General features: G+C 51.4%; 1 protein-coding gene across 1 annotated transcript; it reads right to left on the bottom strand.

Annotated features, from left to right (window-relative positions):
- Nucleotides 1-12: 12 nt before the first annotated feature.
- Nucleotides 13-20,171, bottom strand: YTHDF2 (YTH N6-methyladenosine RNA binding protein 2). Its single transcript, XM_027661267.1, is given in 6 exon segments — nt 13-1,065; nt 13,908-15,140; nt 15,142-15,489; nt 19,197-19,276; nt 19,533-19,557; nt 20,072-20,171. Coding segments are annotated over 6 exon segments (1,737 nt in total). The 5' UTR covers nt 20,099-20,171; the 3' UTR covers nt 13-1,041.
- Nucleotides 20,172-20,811: the final 640 nt, after the last annotated feature.

A 20,811-nucleotide genomic window follows, 5' to 3' on the forward strand; every position in this document is an offset into this window, starting at 1 on the left:
AGGAGACACCAGTGATGCTCAACAGGATTTCACGTTTATTACTGAGAAGTGATTAATGGTGAAAAGAAAGGCAACGCCCATTCCTCGTTGGCTTAACAAGAAACTGAAACAAAGTCACTACACATTTTTTTTTTTTTTACAATTATTTCTTCCTTGGTTTGTTTTTTTTTTTTTGGGCTTTTTTTTTTTTTTTTTTTTTCCTTGTCCAAAATTATTAATTTTTCCTGTAAACAAAACGAGTTTTTTTAACCACTGTTCTCAGCTTTCAAAAAAAAAAAATAATCAAATTCATCCAGACTTAATCTGTATAATGCACAAGAACAGAACATTTCTTAGGACTCCTAGTACTTGACTTTTGAGTAACAAAGGGTTGGAGAAAAATGAACCACCTTTAAGACACAACTTCGTGGATAATTTCTGTTTAATTCTTCTTAGGCCAAAAAACCTCCCAACTTCCTTGGAGAATTCATCCTTTTCCAGGCTGGGGAGGAGGGAGAAAGAAAAATATAAAATAAAAATTACTCCACTCTCCACGGGTGGATGTTACAACTCTTGGTGTTCCAAGTGCAAATGTCAAAACCAGGGGGAAGGAGGCGCAAGGGGGAGGGAGGAAGGGAGGCTGCAGGGTTTAAAAATTAGAGAGGAAAAAAAAAAAAAAAGGCATATGCCACTTATGGACTTGAAAATTCAAAAAAAAAAAAAAACCATAGTAAAAAGACAAAAAACAAAGCATATGTTCTGAAATCACAACCAAAGCCAAAAGAAAGGGGGACAGGTTTTTTACCTCTACTCTACCTAGAAGGGATTTTTTTTGTTGTTGTTTTTGTTTTTTTTTAAGTCCTATGTCTTGTGATACTCCAATACTTTTTTTTTTTTTAAACTGCGAGTTTGTAAAAGTCTTTTTTTGAAGTCAACGACATTAAGAAAAAAAAAAAAAAAAAGTCCTAATTCTCTCTGGGATACTCTTGCTCCTTCTCTTTGCCTCTCTGAAGGATCACTGGGATGCAATCTCTGCTGCAGTCTCTGGGGAGGAATGGCCTTTTACTTGACACGACCTTGGCGTTCCTGCAGAAGAAATAACAGAGAGATCATGTCAGCTCAGAGCAGTTTTATTCCCCACTGTCACACCCCAGTGTCCCAACATGTGGCTCCGAGATGGAGCCATGGCAGCAAAGTCAGGGAAAGAGCATTTTTCTTGGCAGGTTCCCCCTCTTCCCCTCAGCTCGGGTGATTTCCCACCTGCAGAGCTGCCTCCAGCTCTGGGGTCCCAGCAAAAGGATGTGGAGCTGCTGGAATGTATCCAGAGGAGGCCATGGAGATATTCCAAGGGCTGGAGCCCCTCTGCTCTGGAGCCAGGCTGGGAGAGCTGGGGGGGTTCACCTGGAGAAGAGAAGGTTCCAGGGAGAGCTGAGAGCCCCTTGCAGGGCCTAAAGGGGCTCCAAGAAAGCTGGAGAGGGACTGGGGACAAGGGACAGGGACAAGGAATGGCTTCCCACTGCCAGAGGGCAGGGATAGATGGGATATTGGGAAGGAATTGTTCCCTGGGAGGGTGGGGAGGCCCTGGCCCAGGTTGCCCAGAGAAGCTGTGGCTGCCCCTGGATCCCTGGAAGTGTCCAAGGCCAGGCTGGACAGGGCTTGGAGCAACCTGGGCTGTGGAAATTGTCCCCCATTGGAACAAGACAGGCTTTAAGGTTCCTTCCAACCCAAACCATTCCACGATTCTATTTAAAAAAAAAAAATCCCAGCTGAACTCCCATGTGGGCAGGAAGGCAGAGTGGACCTCAAACCCAGGGGGCACAGACACCTGCCTTGGTCTGCAGGGACTGAAACAGCCTCCTGATGGCATCTCACCTGTAAACTCAAGTTCACAGAGATCTCCCACCCCACTGGTATCCAGCCATGTCTCTCCTCCAGCACTGCAGGAATGTTCTGTCCAAACATTTGCACCAGGCCAAAGGGGGAGGACAGTACCAAACACAGCCAGGCACCAATGGCTGGCTGTCCAAGCCCCCTGTGCCAGCCCCTGCTGGGTTCTGCTTGGGTTTAACAGAGAAGCTCTCACAGAAGCAGGCCCAGGCTGTCCCAAAGGGTTATGAGGTGCTGCCCAGCCCACACTCACTGTCATTTCCAGATCATAAGACAAAACCAAAACCTGTCAACAGCCAGAGGGTTCTGGGCTGATGCTCCTCCCTGGCTCTGCCTCTTTCCCTGAGCACAGGCAGGTCCCTGCAGTCTGGGCACAACGGGCACTGTGGTGCTTTGGCTCTGGCTCCCATGGAGCAAATCCATCCCCACCCCAGCCGCTCCCAGAGGTGCCAAGTCCATCCCACCTCCACAGCAAAGCAACACCTGCAGCAGGTGCCCACAGGTACAGCAGGTTCTCCCTCCCCACTCAGAGAGGAGACGCTGTCAGGGCTCCAAAACTGGTGTGATGGTTCAGCCCAGAACGTTTCCCTGTGTGTTGGCTGTTCTGTCCATGAAATCAGGGCAGCAGCAGAGCTCCCTGCCTGCTTCCCCCTGTCCCACACTAACCTGGGGATGGGAGGCAGCTTCCCACTCCCCTTGGCAGCTCACACCACCTCTGCCACAAACACAGGGGCTGCTCAAGGAAACCACGTCCACTACTAAACCCAGGGCGAGCCCATCCCCAGCCAGCTTCAATCCTGGGATAACAGCATATGCATCCATCTATCCTCAGAAACCTTCCCAAAAAAGGGAAAACTGGACTCCAGCTCAGAACAATACCCCAGGCTTTGGCAGCCCCTCAGCCACACACCCAAGGAGGCTTCACCTCCAACTCCTCTGCACGAGTCGGATACAAATGGAGCCCGGTGTGATCCCGTGCTCAGACTGTCTTCTGGGGACAGGGATCAGACCAAGGCACGTGTTCTGCTCAAGAGCAGCTACCCCACATAAGTGGATTTAATTCCCCCCTTCTCCTGTAACTCTGCCCAAGTCTGTTGCAGTGGCCAAAACTGCCAAATCCCAACCGCCAGGGCGGGGAGCAAAGCCAGGCCCGAACACGGAGCGCTGCAGGGAGAGCCACAGATCCAAAGGAAGGTGCCAAGCCCTGTTCCTGGCTCGGCAGCCAGCACGTTATGTTACACATGGACAGATGGCAACGTGACTCATTCCTTCGGGAAGCAACTGCCCCAGCTAATGCCGCCGCTTCCCGAACACGGGCACGGGATAAGCCGGCTGCCAGGCTCAATCACCCCCACACACACCTCCAGGGACAGTGTCCTGGGCTGGGACAGCAGCCCAAGGTCCTGCTGCACATGTCACCCCGTTACCTGAGCAGCTGGACCTCGAATAGTTGCCTCTCCCTGTTGGGAAGGTGAAGCGACCCCGAAGTCAGTGTGGGGATAACAAGGAGACAGTCCCAGGGAAAAAGTGACCCCCCCTCTCAAAATCCCAGTGTGCCAGAACAGAAGGCACCACCTTCCAAAGGGTCTAGACCAGATGTCCTCATGTGCCCAACCTAGAGAGGGGACCAAAGTGAACATCTTCACTTCAGCCCAATTTTCCTCAACCCAGTGTTGTTTCAAACCTCCTCCTACTCAGCCTTGAAATGCCAGCACAGAAATCCTGCTCCACTCCATCAGCACTGCAAAGTGTCCTGAGGAGCCTGACATGGAAAATGCAGCCTGACATCTTCTTCCACCCCCTCCAGGGGCAGGGACACCTTCCACTAGCCCAGGTTGCTCCAAGCCCCGTCCAGCTCAGCCTTGGACACTTCCAGGGATCCAGGGGCAGCCACAGTTTCTCTGGGCAACCTGTGCCAGGGCCTCCCCACCCTCACAGGGAAGGATTTTTTCCTAATATCCCACCTAATCCTGCCCTCTGGCAGTGGGAAGTCACTCCAGGCCCTTGTCCAAAGTCCCTCTCCAGCTCTTTTGGAGCCCCTTTAGGCACTGGAAGGGGCCCCTAAAGTCTCCCTGGAGCTTTTTTTCCTCCAGGTTGAACAACTCCAGCAGCCCTTCATCCTTCCTGGCCCATCCTCTTCCAAATCCACAGGCTGTGGGATGCTGTAACCCACAGCCCACCCAGCTATGAGACAGCCCAGAGAAGGCAGAGCAGCATCTACATACACACAGTGGGCATTACTCTGGGATACAATCCCTGGAGAGCAAAGAGATTCCATCAGGAAATCTTTTATTCTCTTTGCCTGCACTTCCATTAGACCTGGGCTGCCTCTTATTGATCCCCATGGGAGGAGCAAGGAAAAGACACTGGCTCAGACTGATTCCCTCAGGAACAGGAGGGGCAGGAGCAGCACGGGAATGGCAACTTGTCCTGTCACTGCTGCCCCCAGGGGTGCAGCAATGTCACAAACCAGGTCCTGAACCAGATCACCTTATCTGTTATCACCTTATCTGTTCACACTGGGGGAAACAACAGCAAAAGGCTCAAGAGTTTGTACCAAACCACAGTGACAATGGGTGACAACACTGCCCACTTGTTGAGAGCCTCTTCCCTTGATTAACAACCAACACTGAGCCTCAGTGCTCCCGGCAAAGGTAAGGATTTTATTGCCACACCACAGGTGGGGAAATAGCAGAGTGGAATCCCAAGGAGGGCCTGGAGAAGCAGCCAGGGCAGGGCTCCCAGCTGGGACCTGCCTGAGCTGGAGCACAGCCCGCAGCCCTTGGGCAGGGAAGGCCAGGCAGCAGTGCCAGTTCAACCTGAGAAGGTCCTGCAAAGCTTGGCTCACCCACAGCAGGAGATCCCACCAGCAGAGCATGGTCTGTGCTACCAGTGTCATTCCACAAAGGGCTGAGACTTCCAATCACAGAATATCCTGAGCTGGACCCACAAGGATCATCCATCCAACTCCTGGCCCTGCACAGACACCCCAACAATCCCACCCTGTCCATGAGAGCGTTGTCCAAACCCTCCTGGAGCTCTGGCAGCCTTGGGGCTGTGCCCACTGCCCTGTAATCAAATCCCGACTTTAAGACACACACAAACACACACACACACACACACACACAATTCTCCCTGATCACACATGTCAGGAGTTACAGCAGCCCACTGCCTTCCCAGCAGGATCTGCTCAAGGCTTGGACACAGCACAAGTGATGGATGATGCATCACTTTGCTTATGAAGCTCCTCAAGCAGCCTCGAGCCCCAACATTTACAAACCAAACGTGATGTTCTCCTCTTGTCAGCATCAGAAAGCCATCAGAGTTACAGAGAAAAGCTACATCCCAGCCTACCTCCCCCAGGAAAGGGGATAAAAATCAGGCAGGGATCTGGTTATGGCCTGACAACTTCATCCTACCTCCTGTTCACCTCATGGAGCTCAGCACCAAGGAAGACAGAATAAAAGTGGTTCTGTGCCAGAGCAGGAAAGGCCTTTTGTTCTACAGATCAAAATCAAATATCCACAGAACCCCAAGCTGGGCAGACTCACATCACTGAAAAAGCAGGAGACACGTGGCCTTGGACACTTATTTCCATGTCAGAGCAACCAGCTTGGGGCAAGAAGGGCATGAAGAGAGTCAGGGTTTTCCTCTCCAGTGGGTTTTCCAGTCGGATATCCACAGGCATGCTGCTGCTTCCCAGCATCTTTCCAGGCACCTTTTTAAACCTGATGCAATCAATTGCAAAGAACAAACCTCTCCTTGCTTAAACACCACATTTAATTGCCTGAATAAAGCAGCCCAATTCCCATAAACATTTATAATGACTCTCCCAGAGGGAGCCTCGTCCCACAGGGCAAAACTTGTGCAGGATGGTGAAAAGCTGAGAACATCCATGAATATTTAGAGCAAAGAGGGAGGCAGAGCAGGCTGGGAGGATTCCCAGTGGTATTCCATGTAAGGACAACTGGGATCACACCAGGGACTGGAACTGGACTTGCTGGCTTTGGAGCACAAGCAAAATAACACAACACAAGTCCTTTCAAGTCATTAGGAAGGAAGAAAATTCTCCTGGTCTTCAACCAGGGAGTCTTTATTCTTCCCCATCACTCCAAGTGAAACGTGTTTCATTACTTTGGTTGCCTTAAATCATCACCCAGGCAATAAGTATTAGCACTGGTGCCACGAGACTCTTTAGAAAAGGAAGGAACTTCACTTTAATGTTCCAAAATCCTCACTGCTGTAGAGTTAATAAAGCCTTGGCAGCGTCCCCTGTCACACCATGTATGAGTAATGCCAAGGACTGAAAACCCATGGAGCTTCAGTGGAATTTGTGGCTCCATATATTCATAAAATATCTAGAAGGAGGAGTGAATAATAAAGTGACCAAGTTTACTGATGATATTGAGCTATTCCGGGTAATAAAAATAGCGACCAACTGTGGAGGACTTTGTGAGAAAAAGCACTTGAGCCTTCCAGTGAATTTGGTCTACCTGGTTGAGATAAATTTAAAGGTGCATGTGGGAAAATCCCTGTCCTAACTCCAAGGTGGCAGGCTCCAAACTGGCCATTAACCATTGGAAACATGACCTGTAACTCCAGAAAAATGGAAACCCTCAAGAAAAGCAACCATCACCCTGAACAGAACCCACCACTCTGCTGTTACACAAACCCAAACAGGATCCACCCTGAGCTCTGGAAAAGAACTGGAGAAGGGTCAAAGAAAACAGGGATGAGCGAGGGACAGAAGGGTTTCCATCTGCAGAGCCACTGTGCTCTCCAGCCTGGAAGAGATGACTGGAAAAGCAGAGCAGACAGGGAGGACACTGAAATAACTGCTCACCACCTCTACCAGCACAAGAACCAGGGGGAATCACAGGAGGCAGACTCAAAATAAAATAAAAGGACACATTTCCTCACACAACACATAATTAAGCCAAAGAACTCGAGATCCTGAGGATGCTCAAAGAGCATACTGGACAAGAAATCATGAACTAGTAAAGATACAACCTCTGGGCCACAGAAATTCCTGAGTCACAAGTAGTTAAAGGCAAGGAAAACTTCAGAGATGGATAAATATGCCCTTGTACTGTCCTTACAGGTGTTTGCAGCCACGTGAGATGCAACATCAGACTGCACAGACTTAGGTCTGACCCACTGAGGCTAAAACACCACCTCCACCCCAAATAAAGCAGAAGAAATGCTTCATGTCACAAGAAAAACACACCACAATATTCTGCATTATGAGAGGACAAGAGGAGATCTATTTGCCTGCTTCTGTCAACCATGAAGAGCTGAATTCACAAGCTCAAGCAAAAGAGCCAATGCTCCCTATAGTGTGTCCCCTCATTTTACAGCTACTCCAAAGGGAACACAAAGCCACATTCACTGGAACATGGTTTTGTGTTTCAACTTCTTTTCTTCCTCTCCTTTAAATCCATCAAGAACACGGCACTGGAATTGGGCTGAACCCTGAATCAGGGCTTCAGGACTTCTTAAATTTTGCAAAGATGATGATGGGAAATTCTCTGAAGTCATTTTACAAGGAGATGCCACCACAAAAAAAAAAAAAAAGCTGAGAGAGCAGAGCCTTCCCCCTGTGCACAGATACACAGGGGAAGGAAACTCTGAGAGCTGGGTTTTCCCTTCCCCCCCAAAGATTAGAAACAAAAGACATCAGTTTTAGGTAGATTTTATCTAAGTCTTCTAAACTGGGATTACATTACAATAGTTCTGCAGCTAACCACACACAAAAGCAGCTCAAAGCATTGTGCTTTTAAGAAAACAAGAGTTCTAATGATACAGAACCAGAAATTTCCAAGTCCTCGCTGAAGGAGGCTCACAAAACCCAAATGGTTCATTATTAACTGTTCAAATGCACTGTTACATGACTTATATGTCAATTAAAAAGCCTCACACTGGGCACCAGTCACTGGCAGGAGCTACAAACAAGTCTCTATCCCAGCCATGAGTGTGGATAATGACAGCCCTTGTTAACAGGGACTTCCCCGGGTAACTGCTGTGGTAAATAAGGGTGGCACTGCTCCTGCTGCCAAACCTCCAGCGGTTTGCACCACCGAGGAATTAGTTATTAACTCAACAAAGCCATAAAATAGGACAATTACTACCAGGTACAAACAAGAGTGAGCAGGAAAATGGGAGGACTAATCGTGGTGAGAGTGGCTCACACAGCACAGCACAAAAAGCTTCGTGAACTTGAGACGGGAAAGAAAAAAAAGCAGCTTCTTTCGGGCAAAAAGCTGCTGCAGAACTACATTTTCAGTAAGAACAAGGGAGGAATATTGTGCATGGAGTTGTTCTTGATGGACTGCCCACCTTGGGATCCTAATCGGCTTTCAGCCACGTCTTGTGACCCACTGCACTCCTGCACCAGGGAGAAAATCCAGGGAACTGAACCAGGCCGTGCCCCGGGGCTTTCACTGAACACAACAGCTGCCTAAGAGGTTTCCTTGGAAGATAAGTACTTTTTCTGGACAAGGAACTGTTAATAAAATAACCTGAAACACAATACCTGTGTCAGTAGCTCTTAACTTCAATGGCAGCAAGTTATCCAGAAATTGGGGAGGGTGGGGGGGCAAAAAACAAAAAAAGCAGCCAGAGCTACTGACACCTCACACACTCCCCTCTGCATTCCAAGCCCTCCATGGTATTTCTAGGGAATTTGCCAGCCACACATGTGCAAATTATCATAGAATCACAGAATGTTTTGGGATGGAAGGGACCTTAGAGTCCATCTCATTCCACCCCCTGCCATGGGCAGGGACACCTTCCACCAGCCCAGGTTGTTCCAAGCCCATCCAACCTGGCCTTGGACACTTCCAGGGATGGGGCAGCCACAGCTTCTCTGGAAAATCCATTCCAGGGCCTCACCCCCCTCACAGGGAGGAATTTCTTCCGGATATCTAATCTAAATCTCCCCTGGGAGCTGAAATCACCCAGCCAAGGTAACCTGGAGGGGAGGGGCCATGAAGCTTTAACCACACCAAGTGGGCAAAAAGCAGTTTGGGAACATTCACAAGAACAGGGTGTGGAATAAACTCGCCCTGCTCAAAGCCATACCTGTGAGAGCTGCAAAACCTCCTCATTGCATATGGCCTGCACTCTGTCTGGCCCAATCCCAACCCCAGTCCTTGAATCCTAGAACAGCTTGGGTTGGAAGGGACCTTACACCCCATGGACAGGGTTAAAGAAAAGTGAAAAACAACTTTAAACAGTGCATCTCGACAGCCCCTTAAACCAACTTCACCAAGAAGACTTTAAACGCTATATTATTTAATAATATTAATAAATGTTACATTGAAGATTTCTAACTAGCAGAGAGAGACAGGGCTATGAGGCAAGTGCAACAAGTTTGCTCTTCCACTACTCAGCTTCCACTTCAGTTGCAGTGAAATGGCTCCCAGCTGCTCTTGGTTTTAGGGATGAGGAAACACAGTTCCCTGTCTGACAGCAGAAAACATGGATTAGAGCACCAGCCAGATCTAAGCCTTCCCCTCCAGTTCTCTCCCACCTTTAGACAAAGCTACAACCACTAAAAACCCACAAGTGTTGTCGAGGGCTTTGGAGTGCTGGCTTAAAAATATCATAAGCACGAAGCATTCCTTATGTCCAACATAGGAAGGTTTGTTTCCTCTATTCCTGAGCAAATATAGGAGCATGGACACAGACCTACAGGATTTAAACAGCCTGGAAACAGACTGAGAGAAACCATGTGCATTGCTGAGCAGCACAGCGAGGGAATCCTGTCCTGGTGCATCAATCAATTAACTTCACTGTGGCCAGGATTTGGAGCAGAAAAGAGCAAACAGCCTTGGGATCACGGGATGAAAGGAACTGTGGGAGTGTAAGCAGCGTTCCCTCGCTGCCACGGGAAACAGTTGGCTTTGCCTGGATATGGAATATCCAGGAATTGTACCCTGTAGTCAGAAATGCTGCCCTGTAGGATATGGGAAAGCCAAGGCAACGCAGCATTCCCGGGATGACTGAGAGCAGGAGAAAGTGCTGGTCCACCCTATAGGGAATATTCTCTCTCCTCCCCTCTGAGGTTATAAATTAGGAAGAAGAAAAGAGCTTTGTACAATCCATCAGAAAGCATTCCTGTATTCCAGGGACTGTGGAACAGGCTGTTTCACAGGCTCATACAACACCCCTCAGTTATGCCTTAAATCACATGTTCCAAGGGGGCAGTGACACTTGACACTATTAATACTCCTTTAACCAGCAGTGTCAGCTGAGCCACAAAGCAGCACAATTCCAGAAATAACAGCTCCAATCTGGCCAATCCCACCTTTCTGCTTCAGGCTGGTGAACCTCAGCATGGAAAACCTCACCAAAAGCCCACCCCATCCTGCCCAGCTCAGCCTGACTCAACACCCAAAGTCCCAACACAGAGTCCCTTCTCAACTGCAAACCTGACCATCTGACTGCTTTACATGGGACATCCTTCCTAAAAATCCCTGGAACCTGCAAGGAGCCAAGTGTCCCAAGCCTGGGCAGGGAGAAAGAACCAAACCAAACTTCCCTTAGAGTTTCCATTGATTGTTTTTCCACCAAACACCAGGTAGATCATTATTGGAGATCTTTTAGACCCAGGTTACAGCAGCATTCCTAGAAATCCAAGTGCATGACTAAAGGCCAGGGATTTTTGTGGTTGTTTAAAAAGAAGATAAAATAGTTCTTACAGGGAAGACATCAGTGACATGCTCTGCCATAAAAGCAGCTGTTCTGGGGTTTGAGAAGTCCTAAACTGCTCTGGGTAGGATTGCACTGGGAGTTGGCTTCATCATTTTGGGTCAGGAGACCATCCAACCCTTTTAAAAAACTGGATCAGCAGAGCAAAGCAAGACACTGAAAAGGAATGGACATGAACCTCCCAGGACAGTATGGGAACAGGCAACAGGAAAGGACAAGCAAGAGGATTATTCCAGTGTTTTCCACACTGAACTACCTACCCCCCTTCACTGGACAATGGGAATAACACAAATACTAAGCAGAGCATTTTTCATATCATTTCTTGGACCTGCTCTAGGGAATTCTGAAGAAATGAGGAGTATAAAAGAATACTCAAGAACTCCCAGACTTTCACAAGAGCTCATTCATCTTGGGCAGCAATCAGGAATCAAACTGCAAATCAGCCAAAGGTTTGGGCAAGTTAAAGCTAAATGAGACAATTTCAGCCTGGGAGAAGTTCAAAACAAGCCAAACCTTGAGACATTTAAGCTTCAAGGAACACGACTGCAGAGCATTAACATCTCACACTGGGGCAGAGACAAAGAGCTGGGAGCAATGGGATTTCCCCAGCACAAAAAGCAGGCAGGGAGCTGCTGCCAGAGCAGCATTTGAACTTTTCAGTGCTTCAACTCTGGTTCCTTGTGGATTTTTTTTTAATTCAGGTGATTACCTGAGACGCTTCAAGGCAGACAGAGCACGGCTTGGGCTTCTTTGGCACCTACAATCCCGGGGTGAGCATCACTCCAGGCAAAACCAAAACCCTGCTTGAGCAAAAATAACTGTTTCTCAACGAAACCATGAAAAGAGCAGTCACAGAAACCTCAACCACTTTCCAGGCTGCGTCAGGGAGCGATCGAGGAGGTCAAACTGTCCTGCAAGAACAACAGAGTCACTTCCTCCGTGCCGGATGTCCCAGGGGCCCGGAGCGTGACACAGCCAGGGAGTAAATGGCAAAAAGCAAACACTAACCCTGTTTTTACACAGCTCCCTCCTCATCTGTGAATTCCAGGGACCTATGACTAAGTTCCTTTTCAAAGAGTAAGTGCTTTCCTAATCAGCCGCTGCCGCGTCCACTCGGATGTGGTTGGGGAAGGCGGCGCTGGTGCCCCGGCTATTGCCGCTGCTTCCGACCCCCCACAGCACAGCCTCGAGTGAAGCAAGCAGGGGAGGAGACTTCAAAATGCAACTGGGAAGATGGTTTACAGCTTTAAGAAAATTGCTAAGCCTCGTTTTTAGCGTCTTCCTGGTTTTCAGGCTTTACGCAGCAAACACGGCAGCTTTCCCCAGGAAGAAACCATCGGTCTCTCTCTGCTTTTCCCACTCTTTGCTTCTTTCTTCTGCTTCCAGGTACTCAGTATTAACTCATCCATCTGCCTCTCACCTGTCCTCCAGCAGCATTTTCCCTCTCCCCTGTATTCTCTTAAAGTACCAAGGTCTAACCCTCTCACACTGCAAACTGTTGCTCCCTAAAGTCAGATCTGGAGGATGTCACAGAACCATGGAATGGTTTGGGTTGGAAGGGACTTTAAAGCTCATCTCATTCCATCCACTGCTAAGGGCAGGGACACCTTCCACCAGCCCAGGCTGCTCCAAGCCCCATCCAACCTGGCCTTGGACACTTCCAGGGATCCAGGGGCAGCCACAGCTTCTCTGGGCAACCTGTGCCAGGGCCTCCCCACCCTCACAGGGAACAATTCCTTCCCAACTTCCCACCTAACCCTGCCCTCCAGCAGCAGGAAGCAAACCACCTTTGTGCTTAAGTGATATTATTTATAAAATGCTCCACGTAAAATATACCTCAAAAATCCAAAACTGCATCAACTGTCACCGTGAGCAGCTGCAGCTCCTGACTCTGTTCTTCAACTGCTGGATGAAAAATTCCCTGTTGCTGAAACTAAAGAGATCATCAGGAAACTTGGCAAACTCCCAGCCAGCTGTGCTAATGCTAATTTGTAATTATCATTTTGATCAAACACAAGCCAGATCTGCATTGTGGGGAGGGGCAGCCCCAGGTGACTTTACCACAGCTGAACCCAAGCCCAATTCAAAGCCCACTGGCCACTGAATTTGGGGCAGGATTTTCAATTAACAAGTTGTTAAGGAGTACACGATGAGAGGAGGCTTTGAGCCAACCCCAGCAGCACCCAGAGGAGCTGCAGGCAGGTGGTGAGCTCAGCACAGGTGCCACACTGATGGTGACAGCAGGTGACAGCCCATCCTGGCCCCAGACACAGCCACAAGGAACAGAACAACCCGATCCATGTCCACTGGAGACAGGACAAGCAGTCACAGATTTCAGTTACAGTGAAGGAGATTTAGGCTGGGCATTAGACAAAGCCTCCTTACAGGAAGGATAATTAAGCATAGGAATAGACTGCCTGGGGAGGGACAGGAACTGCTGTTCCTGGAGGTTCTACAAGTGGTGGGAAACATCTGTCACACTGACCCCACTGTGGGCATGGGGTGGATTAGAGCCGTCTCTGATTGCTACAACTCCCCAAACCTCCCACTGATCTCCAAGTACAAACTGCTCTGCCCCAGGAGCTGACAATGGCACAGAAATACATTTTGGTTAAAGCACAGCACTCAGGGGAGGCTGAGACTCAGGGCAGCCCAGGTAGGGCCTGGGCAAGGCTCCTCATCCTGCTCTGCCAGGAGCTGGCACCTGATTCACAGACTGGTTTGGGTTGGAAGGGATGTTAAAGAACATCCAGTTCCAACTCCCTGCCATGGGCAGGGACACCTTCCACTAGTCCAGGTTGCTCCAAGCCCTGTCCAATCTGGACTTGGACACTTCCAGGGACCCAGGGGCAGCCACAGCTTCTCTGGGCAACCTGTGCCAGGGCCTTCCCACCCTCACAGGGAGGAATGTATCCCTAATATCCAATCTAAACCTACTCTTTCAGTCTGAAGCCATTCCCTCTTGTCCTGTCACTTATAAATAGTCCCTCACTATCTTTCTTGTGGGCTCCCTTCAGGCACTGGAAGGCTGCATTTAGGTCACTCCAAAGCTTCTCTTCTCCAGGCTGAACAACCCCAACTCTCTCAGCCTTTCCCCACAGGAGAGGCTCCATCCCTCTCATCAACTTGATGGCCTCCTCCGGACATTTCCCCCCCAAACAGGAACCGCCATTTGGGTGTGGGTTCCAAGTGTGGGCAGGCAGGTAGCCAAAAGGCAGCTGATGCCCACCAAGCCTGTTCACAAGCCTGGTTCACACCCTGGATTTGGTCCAGCCCATGGCAGCCCCTCCTGCCCCTCGGGACTCATCCAAGCCCCACAAACACATTACCTTTTTAACATTTTCCTCCTCCTCTTGGCGTTTCTCGTAGTGTGAGAAGTCATCAAAGATGGAGGTGGTGTGCTTGTAGGTGGCAATGATTTTCAACACCTGCTTAGCCTTTTCCAGAGGCACCTCCTGAGTGTCCCTGGAGTTGGTCACTGGTTTATTCTCGTTGTTCTCTAGGCGGATGTGCCTCAGCTGGCTGTTGGGAACGTCCTTCACAAAAATCCACCTGACATCAAAGCGTCCCTTCCACTTGTCCTGGGACCACACCCCTGCACAGGTGTTATAGTCCACAGCAGATTTCATCTCTGCCACGCCGCAGAAGTGGCCGCTACCGTTGACGCTGAACAGTAAGTACACGGGGCCCTTCCCGTTCATGGAGCGATAGGCCGCGTCCAGTCTCTTGTTGCCGTGCTCCGTGCTGCACCAGATGTTGTACTTGATGGAGCGGTGGATATCGTCCTCGGAGTAGCTCTTAATGATGAACACCCGCCCGTGCTTCGGGTTCCAGTCAAAATCCTTGGGGTTGTAGTTGTTGATGGACCTCAGCTTCTCCAAGACCGGGTGCGGCTCCGAAGGGGAGCCGGAGCTGGCCTGGGCCGTCCCCACCCCGTTACCGTCCACGCCGTTCTGGCCGAAGCCGCTGCCGCGGTTGCGGGGGGCGACCCAGCGGGTGGGCTGTGCCGGGGGCACGGGCAGCGGGGCCGGCTGCGCCGGGGGCACGGGCAGCGGGGCCGGCGGCTGCTGCCCGCCCGCAGCCTGGGCCACCGGCGGGCTGCCGGCCATCTGCTGGCCCACGGGCTGCGGGGCCGCCTGCGCCGGCTGCTGGGCGAGGTTCTGCACCAGGGCCTGCGCCGGGGCTTTGGCCACGGGGCCTTTGTTGTCCCAGGTGCCGATATCCATGTTGTGTTTTATGGGGGGCGGAGGAAGACTCGACCCGGCGATGCCGTTCTTGGCCTTGAGCTTGGGCTGCTGCTTGGCGGGTTTGCTGGCGATGTCGGCCCACGAGGCCGGCTTGGGCGGCGCGATGGTGGCCGGGGGGAGGCTGCTGGAGGCCACGATGTTACTGGCGATGGAGCCGCTGCCCACGGCCGAGCCCACCACTTTGGGGACGCTGCTGGCCACGTCCGTGCTGCCCAGCTTGAGGGCCGCCATGCCCTGGTCCAGGGTGTTCATGCCGGGGGCCTTGTTCAGGGTCTCGCTGGCGAAGGCCGACTGCCCGTCGATCATGGCCCCCCCCCAGCGAGCTGGGGGCGTAGGCATAGTTGCTGCTGTAGCCCGAGCTCTGAGTGGACTGTCCCTGAGAACTGTTGTTGCCCCAGGCTGAGAAGTCGATCCCGCTGGGGAAGAAGTTAAAGCCGTGCTGCCCGAGGAAGGGGGTGCTGCCCAGGGCCCCTGGCTGCCCGAACATGGCGTCGGGGAGGAAGTGGGGCTCCCCGTTGCTCAGCTGTCCGTACGAGGTCAGGTAGGGCATGGGGGGGTCTCCCCCCGTGGACCAGGCAGCCTCCCCTAGGGAGTAGGAGAATCCGATGGAGGGGCTGAAGTAGCTCGGTAAGTAGGAATCAGACATTGCAGTGTATGCATTGTTCTGAAAGGAAACCACAAAAACATGAGTGCTGGGGAGCCAGGAGGAGCTGAACCCATTTCAAGGGACCAGGAATAAAGCCAGCTTAAGACTTCCCGTGCCCCACCCCTCCCTACCTTAGGGCTGGGCAGATAAACAGGCCCAGCCTTGAACACCTCCTTTGTTACAAGGGCTCGAAAATCTGTTTTATTGCCAGAAAGGTTAAAGACAAAGGCTCAGGCAGCTTCCCATGTGGAGTTCCTGATGCATGGAGTAGGCAGCTGCCCCAGAGCTCCTGCTCAGCCTTTAAAACCACTGTCTTACCTTGCATCCAAATATCTTCTCTTTGTAGCTACTCTCAACAAGGGCTTTTCTTGCCTGTGTAACGTATTTAGACCTTATTCTAGTGTCAGAGGGAAAGCTTGTGGGAAGGATGCAGGCAGAAGTGGAATAAGGAGGAAAAAGATCCAGTGGAAGCACACTGCCAAAATTGTGTGTCCTTAATTGCCTTCCTTAAACTTACTACCCACGAAAACAGCTTTGTTCCCACAATTTAAAGTTGCAGAGCTCACAGTATTCCAAGAACTTGCAAACAAACAGGGATTTAAAGCCTATTCCTCAGGACACCAACTGCTCCAGTGCCGTGGGCCCATACTAAAAAATACCTGAAAATGAGGAGTAATTCACAGGGTCTCAAGAGGAGCCTTTTACAGGCAGCAGCACGAGCAGGTTTCAAACCCAGAGAGGAGAAAAAAAAAAAAAAAAAATCCCTGCTCTGTGCCTTGGTCTCCCTTTTAACATCCAAGTAGCCTTTAGGTTACAAAAACAAACGCCTAATTTGACAATTAGGGAAGTCTCAGACACCCCCAAGATTTGCTTACATGAAAAACCATCTGTCATTTCCCATTCCAAGCCAGGTCCCCTCCGGGGAGCGGTTCCAGCCGTGCTAATGGACATTATCCTCAGTAATTTGAACCTGTGAGCAGCAGCCTCGTGCTGCCCCAGCCCCTGACAAGCCAGCCCAGTGCAAGGCAGATCAAAGGCAGGCTCAGCTCCCAGTTAAAAGCCTGGCTTTGCAGCAGGGCCCTGCTCCATTTCTGGTTGAATCATGTTCTCACGTGCCAAGCGCGGCTCCCGGAGGATTTCATGCCGTGCTGAAATCCAGGGAGCCTCTCAAGATGGCTCTGGCACCCTCCAGAAACAGCTGGTTTGCCACTCCACCATCCCCAGGGTTGCAGGAAAGCAACAGGTTTGGGGCCAACCCAGCCCCAAGTTCACAAACATTAACAGGAATTATTTACTGTTAACGTGCTCAGAGACAAGATTTCTGTGGCACTTCACAGTGTGAAGGCATGAAAATTAACAGAGGTGCTCCCTCCAGCCTTTGTTTTCCCACAAAAGCCTCCAAATTAATAACAAAACTCACGCCCACCTTGGGTTTTACTAATTGAGGAACTGAGCCCTGCTAAACCCAAGGCCTAACCTGCCCAAAAGCACCAACACTGACAATAATTTGTGAGGCAAATGAAAGAACTGAAACCCCCATATTATTATTTTGAACCAGCAAAGTCTCTTCCCAGGTTAATCCCCTCAATTATAAGAGTAACATTTGCCCTCCTAAAACTTCCTTTAATGGAACAGGAACATGCTGGGCCACCCCTAAACCCAAGGCAGAGCTGTTTCCTCTCCACAAGAGCACAGGAAGCACATCACTGTCACATTAAAACCTGTCCCCTTGTCACCTCAACCATACCAATAAAACTCCACCAGCTTCTCATTCTCTCCATGACTAAGACTTTTCACACAGTTATTTCCTCAAACCTGCTGTTCCCCTTCACCTAAGACCAGAACTAAATGAACCTGACCTGGTGTTTATGTGAGTTTCTGGTTTTTAAAGGGCTGAAGAATCATTTACTGCATATCTTTAAAATACACAGTAACCTCATCGAGGGGCTGACAGTAACAGCCACACCTCCAAGAGCAGCTGGGGAATGAGGAACAGTGAAACTGTACAACTTGGTTACCTCCTGTGAGTGTGGAGAGCTTGGGAAGCAACCCCAAAATTCCTTTAACTCCTCATCCAGAGCCATATCTCTGACTTCTCCCTTTGCCACCTCCAGAGACTTTGATACCTTTGTATTTTTGAGCAGAATTGTGCCTCCCTCCAGACTCAGCTCTCGGGGTTTGGATTCTATTTTATGGAGCTGAGAAGCAGCACAGTGAGGAACTGAGACAGAGTCACCCAAAGGTCCCACTCCAAGGTAACTCGGTGGTTTCACCTCCTTCCTGCTCAATTTCTGCCTCCTGGGGCACCTCCAGTCACTTCCTGATTTTTAAAATGTGTTTTTTCCCAGTGTGAGACACACCAAAAGAAATTAAAAGATCCAGAAGTTCTTCATCAAACATGAAAAAGAGGGTAAAATATCGTGTTGCCTCAAAATTGTAGTAACCCTCATTCCCTTTAGGACACTTAAATACAGAAAATACCATCCACATTCAGAAGGAAGCTGGAAATTAGGGATGTTGATAACTGGGATAGAAAAAAAACACCATTAAATGACAGCTACTGGAAAGCTAGCTGGTTTTATCCAAGATTTGAGAAAGCAATCACACTCTCTCACTCTATGAAGGCTGAATTTAGGTTCGTAACTTTTTAGGGAGCAGAATGCAGTGAGCTGATGGACAGGTGAACTCTGAAGATTATGAACAGCTGACAGGACATAAAGAACATTTACCCTCAGACCTTTAGCACAAAAAAATGAAAATACTTGTTGAAAATTTCACTGAGACAGAAACCTGTGTCCTAATAAACAGGCATCACTTTTACATGAAAAAAAATGATGTACTGACTGGTAAAAATGAGCAAAAATACAGAAAGGGGAAACTAGAAGGGCTTATTTTTACTGATCACAACTGGAAAGAGAAGCCAAGAGAATGAACTGAGAGCTCTGGTGCTATTACAGATGTTTATCTATGGTGCTCACTTGTACATCTAATCAGCTGAAGTCCATCTGTTCTGTGTCACTCCCCTGCAGCTCGTTAAGGAAAACAAACAAAAACCAGTTAGGAAGGGAGCCAGTCTAAGGGAAAGTGAGGAGGAAAAGTAGGTGGGAGCCTGAATTCCAGGGGCTGGTCACAGACCCTCCAGCTCGACTTGTAATCAGGGTTCTCAGAAAGCCTCAACGCTCTTTATCACACGTGGGCTCTGGGGTTTGGTTTTTGGGGTTTTTTTTGGTGAAAAACAGAAATCCCCATGACAGGCACTGTCAGTTGACTCGGTGCAGAGATAAGAAGGTTGCTCTGATCCTCCAAAAGCCCTGCTGAGCACAGCAGCCTCGTGTGAGGCGACTTCCCAACCTGGCTCAGCACATCTGTGTGGTGCAAAGAGCCAAAAACCAACACAGGCACAAGAGTAAAACTGAAAGAGCAGAAATGGTGACTTGGGAGATTGAAAAAAAAAAGGAGCTGAACACCACGTGGAGGAAGTTCTCACAGCCTCAAAAAGTTGCTAAACCCCTTCCTACCTCACCCGCCACCACAACCTAAAGGCAGAGTCAGTGCTTCCTGCCTGCAGGAAATGCAGGTGTAGGGTGGGAAATGCAGGTGTAGGGTGGGATAATAAGGTGCTGGCAAAGAGCAAAATGCAGCCAGTGGAGATGGGGAACACACACAAGGAGGCCAAATTCCCCTCTGCTGGAGCAGCAGGAAACCAGCAGGCTCCTGGTACTCACCGGGCGGGCCTGGGGGCTCAGGTAGGGCTCAAAGTCATCATCATTCAGCCCATCCTTCTGGTGCACAGAGCCGTTTTGCACTGAGGAGAGACGTGAAACTTCAGAAAACAACATGCAACAAACTCCCAACATTTACCGACTTAAAAGTATTTAAAGTCAAATCTTGTAATGCAACGAACTCCTGCCGGTTCTAACACACCACCCGCGGCACAAACAACGCCCGCAAAACTTCCTGCAGCCACGCGGGGTTTGTTCCCCTCCTGGCTCCCGACAGATTTTGGGGAGAGCCTCCTTCCCTCCCTCCCCCGCGTTCCCAGCCCTGCGCAGGGCTCTCACCTTTGTTGCCTTGGCCCTTGGGTCTCTGGAGCAGCGGCGGCGTGGGGGGAGAGAAAGAGGGAGGGAGAGAAGGAGAGCGGTGAGTCAGGGGGAGAAGCGGCTCCGGGAGGGGAGAGGACGAGCCCGGGAGGGGGGGGGGAAACAGACCCGGCCTGGGGGAAGGGGAGGGTCAGACCCGGCTCTGGAAGCGTGGAAAAAAGACCCGGGGGTGGGGAAAACAGACTGGGCCAGTGGGAAGGGGGGAAAACACACCCGGGGGCTGAAAAACGGAGCCAGCCCGGGGGGAGGAAACACGCCTGGCCCAGCGAGGGACGCCCAGGCCCGGCGGGGACGGAGCCGGTCCTGGAGGGGAAACAGGCCCGGTCCGGGACAGGCCCGGCTCAAACAACAGCCCCAGGCCCAGCCCAGGCGCGGCCCGGCCCCGCCGCAGCACAATGGAGCGCGGCGAGGCCGTCACCGCCCCGGGGCGCTCCCCCTGCGCTGGGCCCGGCGCGGCGGAGCTCGGCCCGGCGGCGCGGGCGGGAGGGGGAGGCTCGTACCTGCTCCAGGAGGCTGCTGGCCGACATGGCTCCGCGGCGGGGGCTGCGGGCGGGGCGGGGCGGGGCGGGAGAGGAGGAGGAAGAGGAGGAGGAGGCGGCGGCGGCGGCGGCGCTTTGTCCGGGCCCGGCGGGGGCTGCGGGGCGGCCCTTTGGCGGACTCGGCGGCGGCCGGCGGGGCGGAGCGGGGCGAGGGGGGGACGCTCTATCCCCCGCCCCCCCACCCCCAGTCTCTATGGCCCCCGGGCCCCGCCGCCTCGCGCTCCCCCCGCCCGGTCACGCGGCGCCGCGCGCGCCCAGGCACAATGGCGGGAAATGAGGGGGGGGGGGGCGGGCGCGGGGCATGCCGGGACGGAGGAGGACCGCGGGGAGGGGGGAGCGGCAGCGCCCCCGCTCGGCCGGGAGCGGGAACTGCTCTTAAAGGGCCAGGCGGCTTTGGGGCGAAACGCGGCCAATTCGGGGCACGGCGGCGGATTCAGCGCAACTTGATTTTAGCTCCCCGCTGGCCCCAGCTCTACAAGGCGTGGAGGACCCAGCCCTGCCGGGTCAAGGGGCTCGCTGGGTGTTGGTCTGTCGCCTCTCTCGTCTCCCACCCGGGTCCTGCCCCTTTCCCGGGAAAGGACGGGCACGGCTCGTGCTGTGAGCCTGGATCGCGATATGGGGTCCCCAAAAGATCCCCGTCCCTCTCAGGTCAAGGCTCGCATGAAGCGAGCCAGAGGGGAGGGAAGGGAAGGTGGCTGGAT

Source organism: Corapipo altera, unplaced genomic scaffold (assembly GCF_003945725.1).
Source record: "Corapipo altera isolate COAL_440 unplaced genomic scaffold, ASM394572v1 201, whole genome shotgun sequence".
Lineage (NCBI taxonomy): Eukaryota > Metazoa > Chordata > Aves > Passeriformes > Pipridae > Corapipo > Corapipo altera.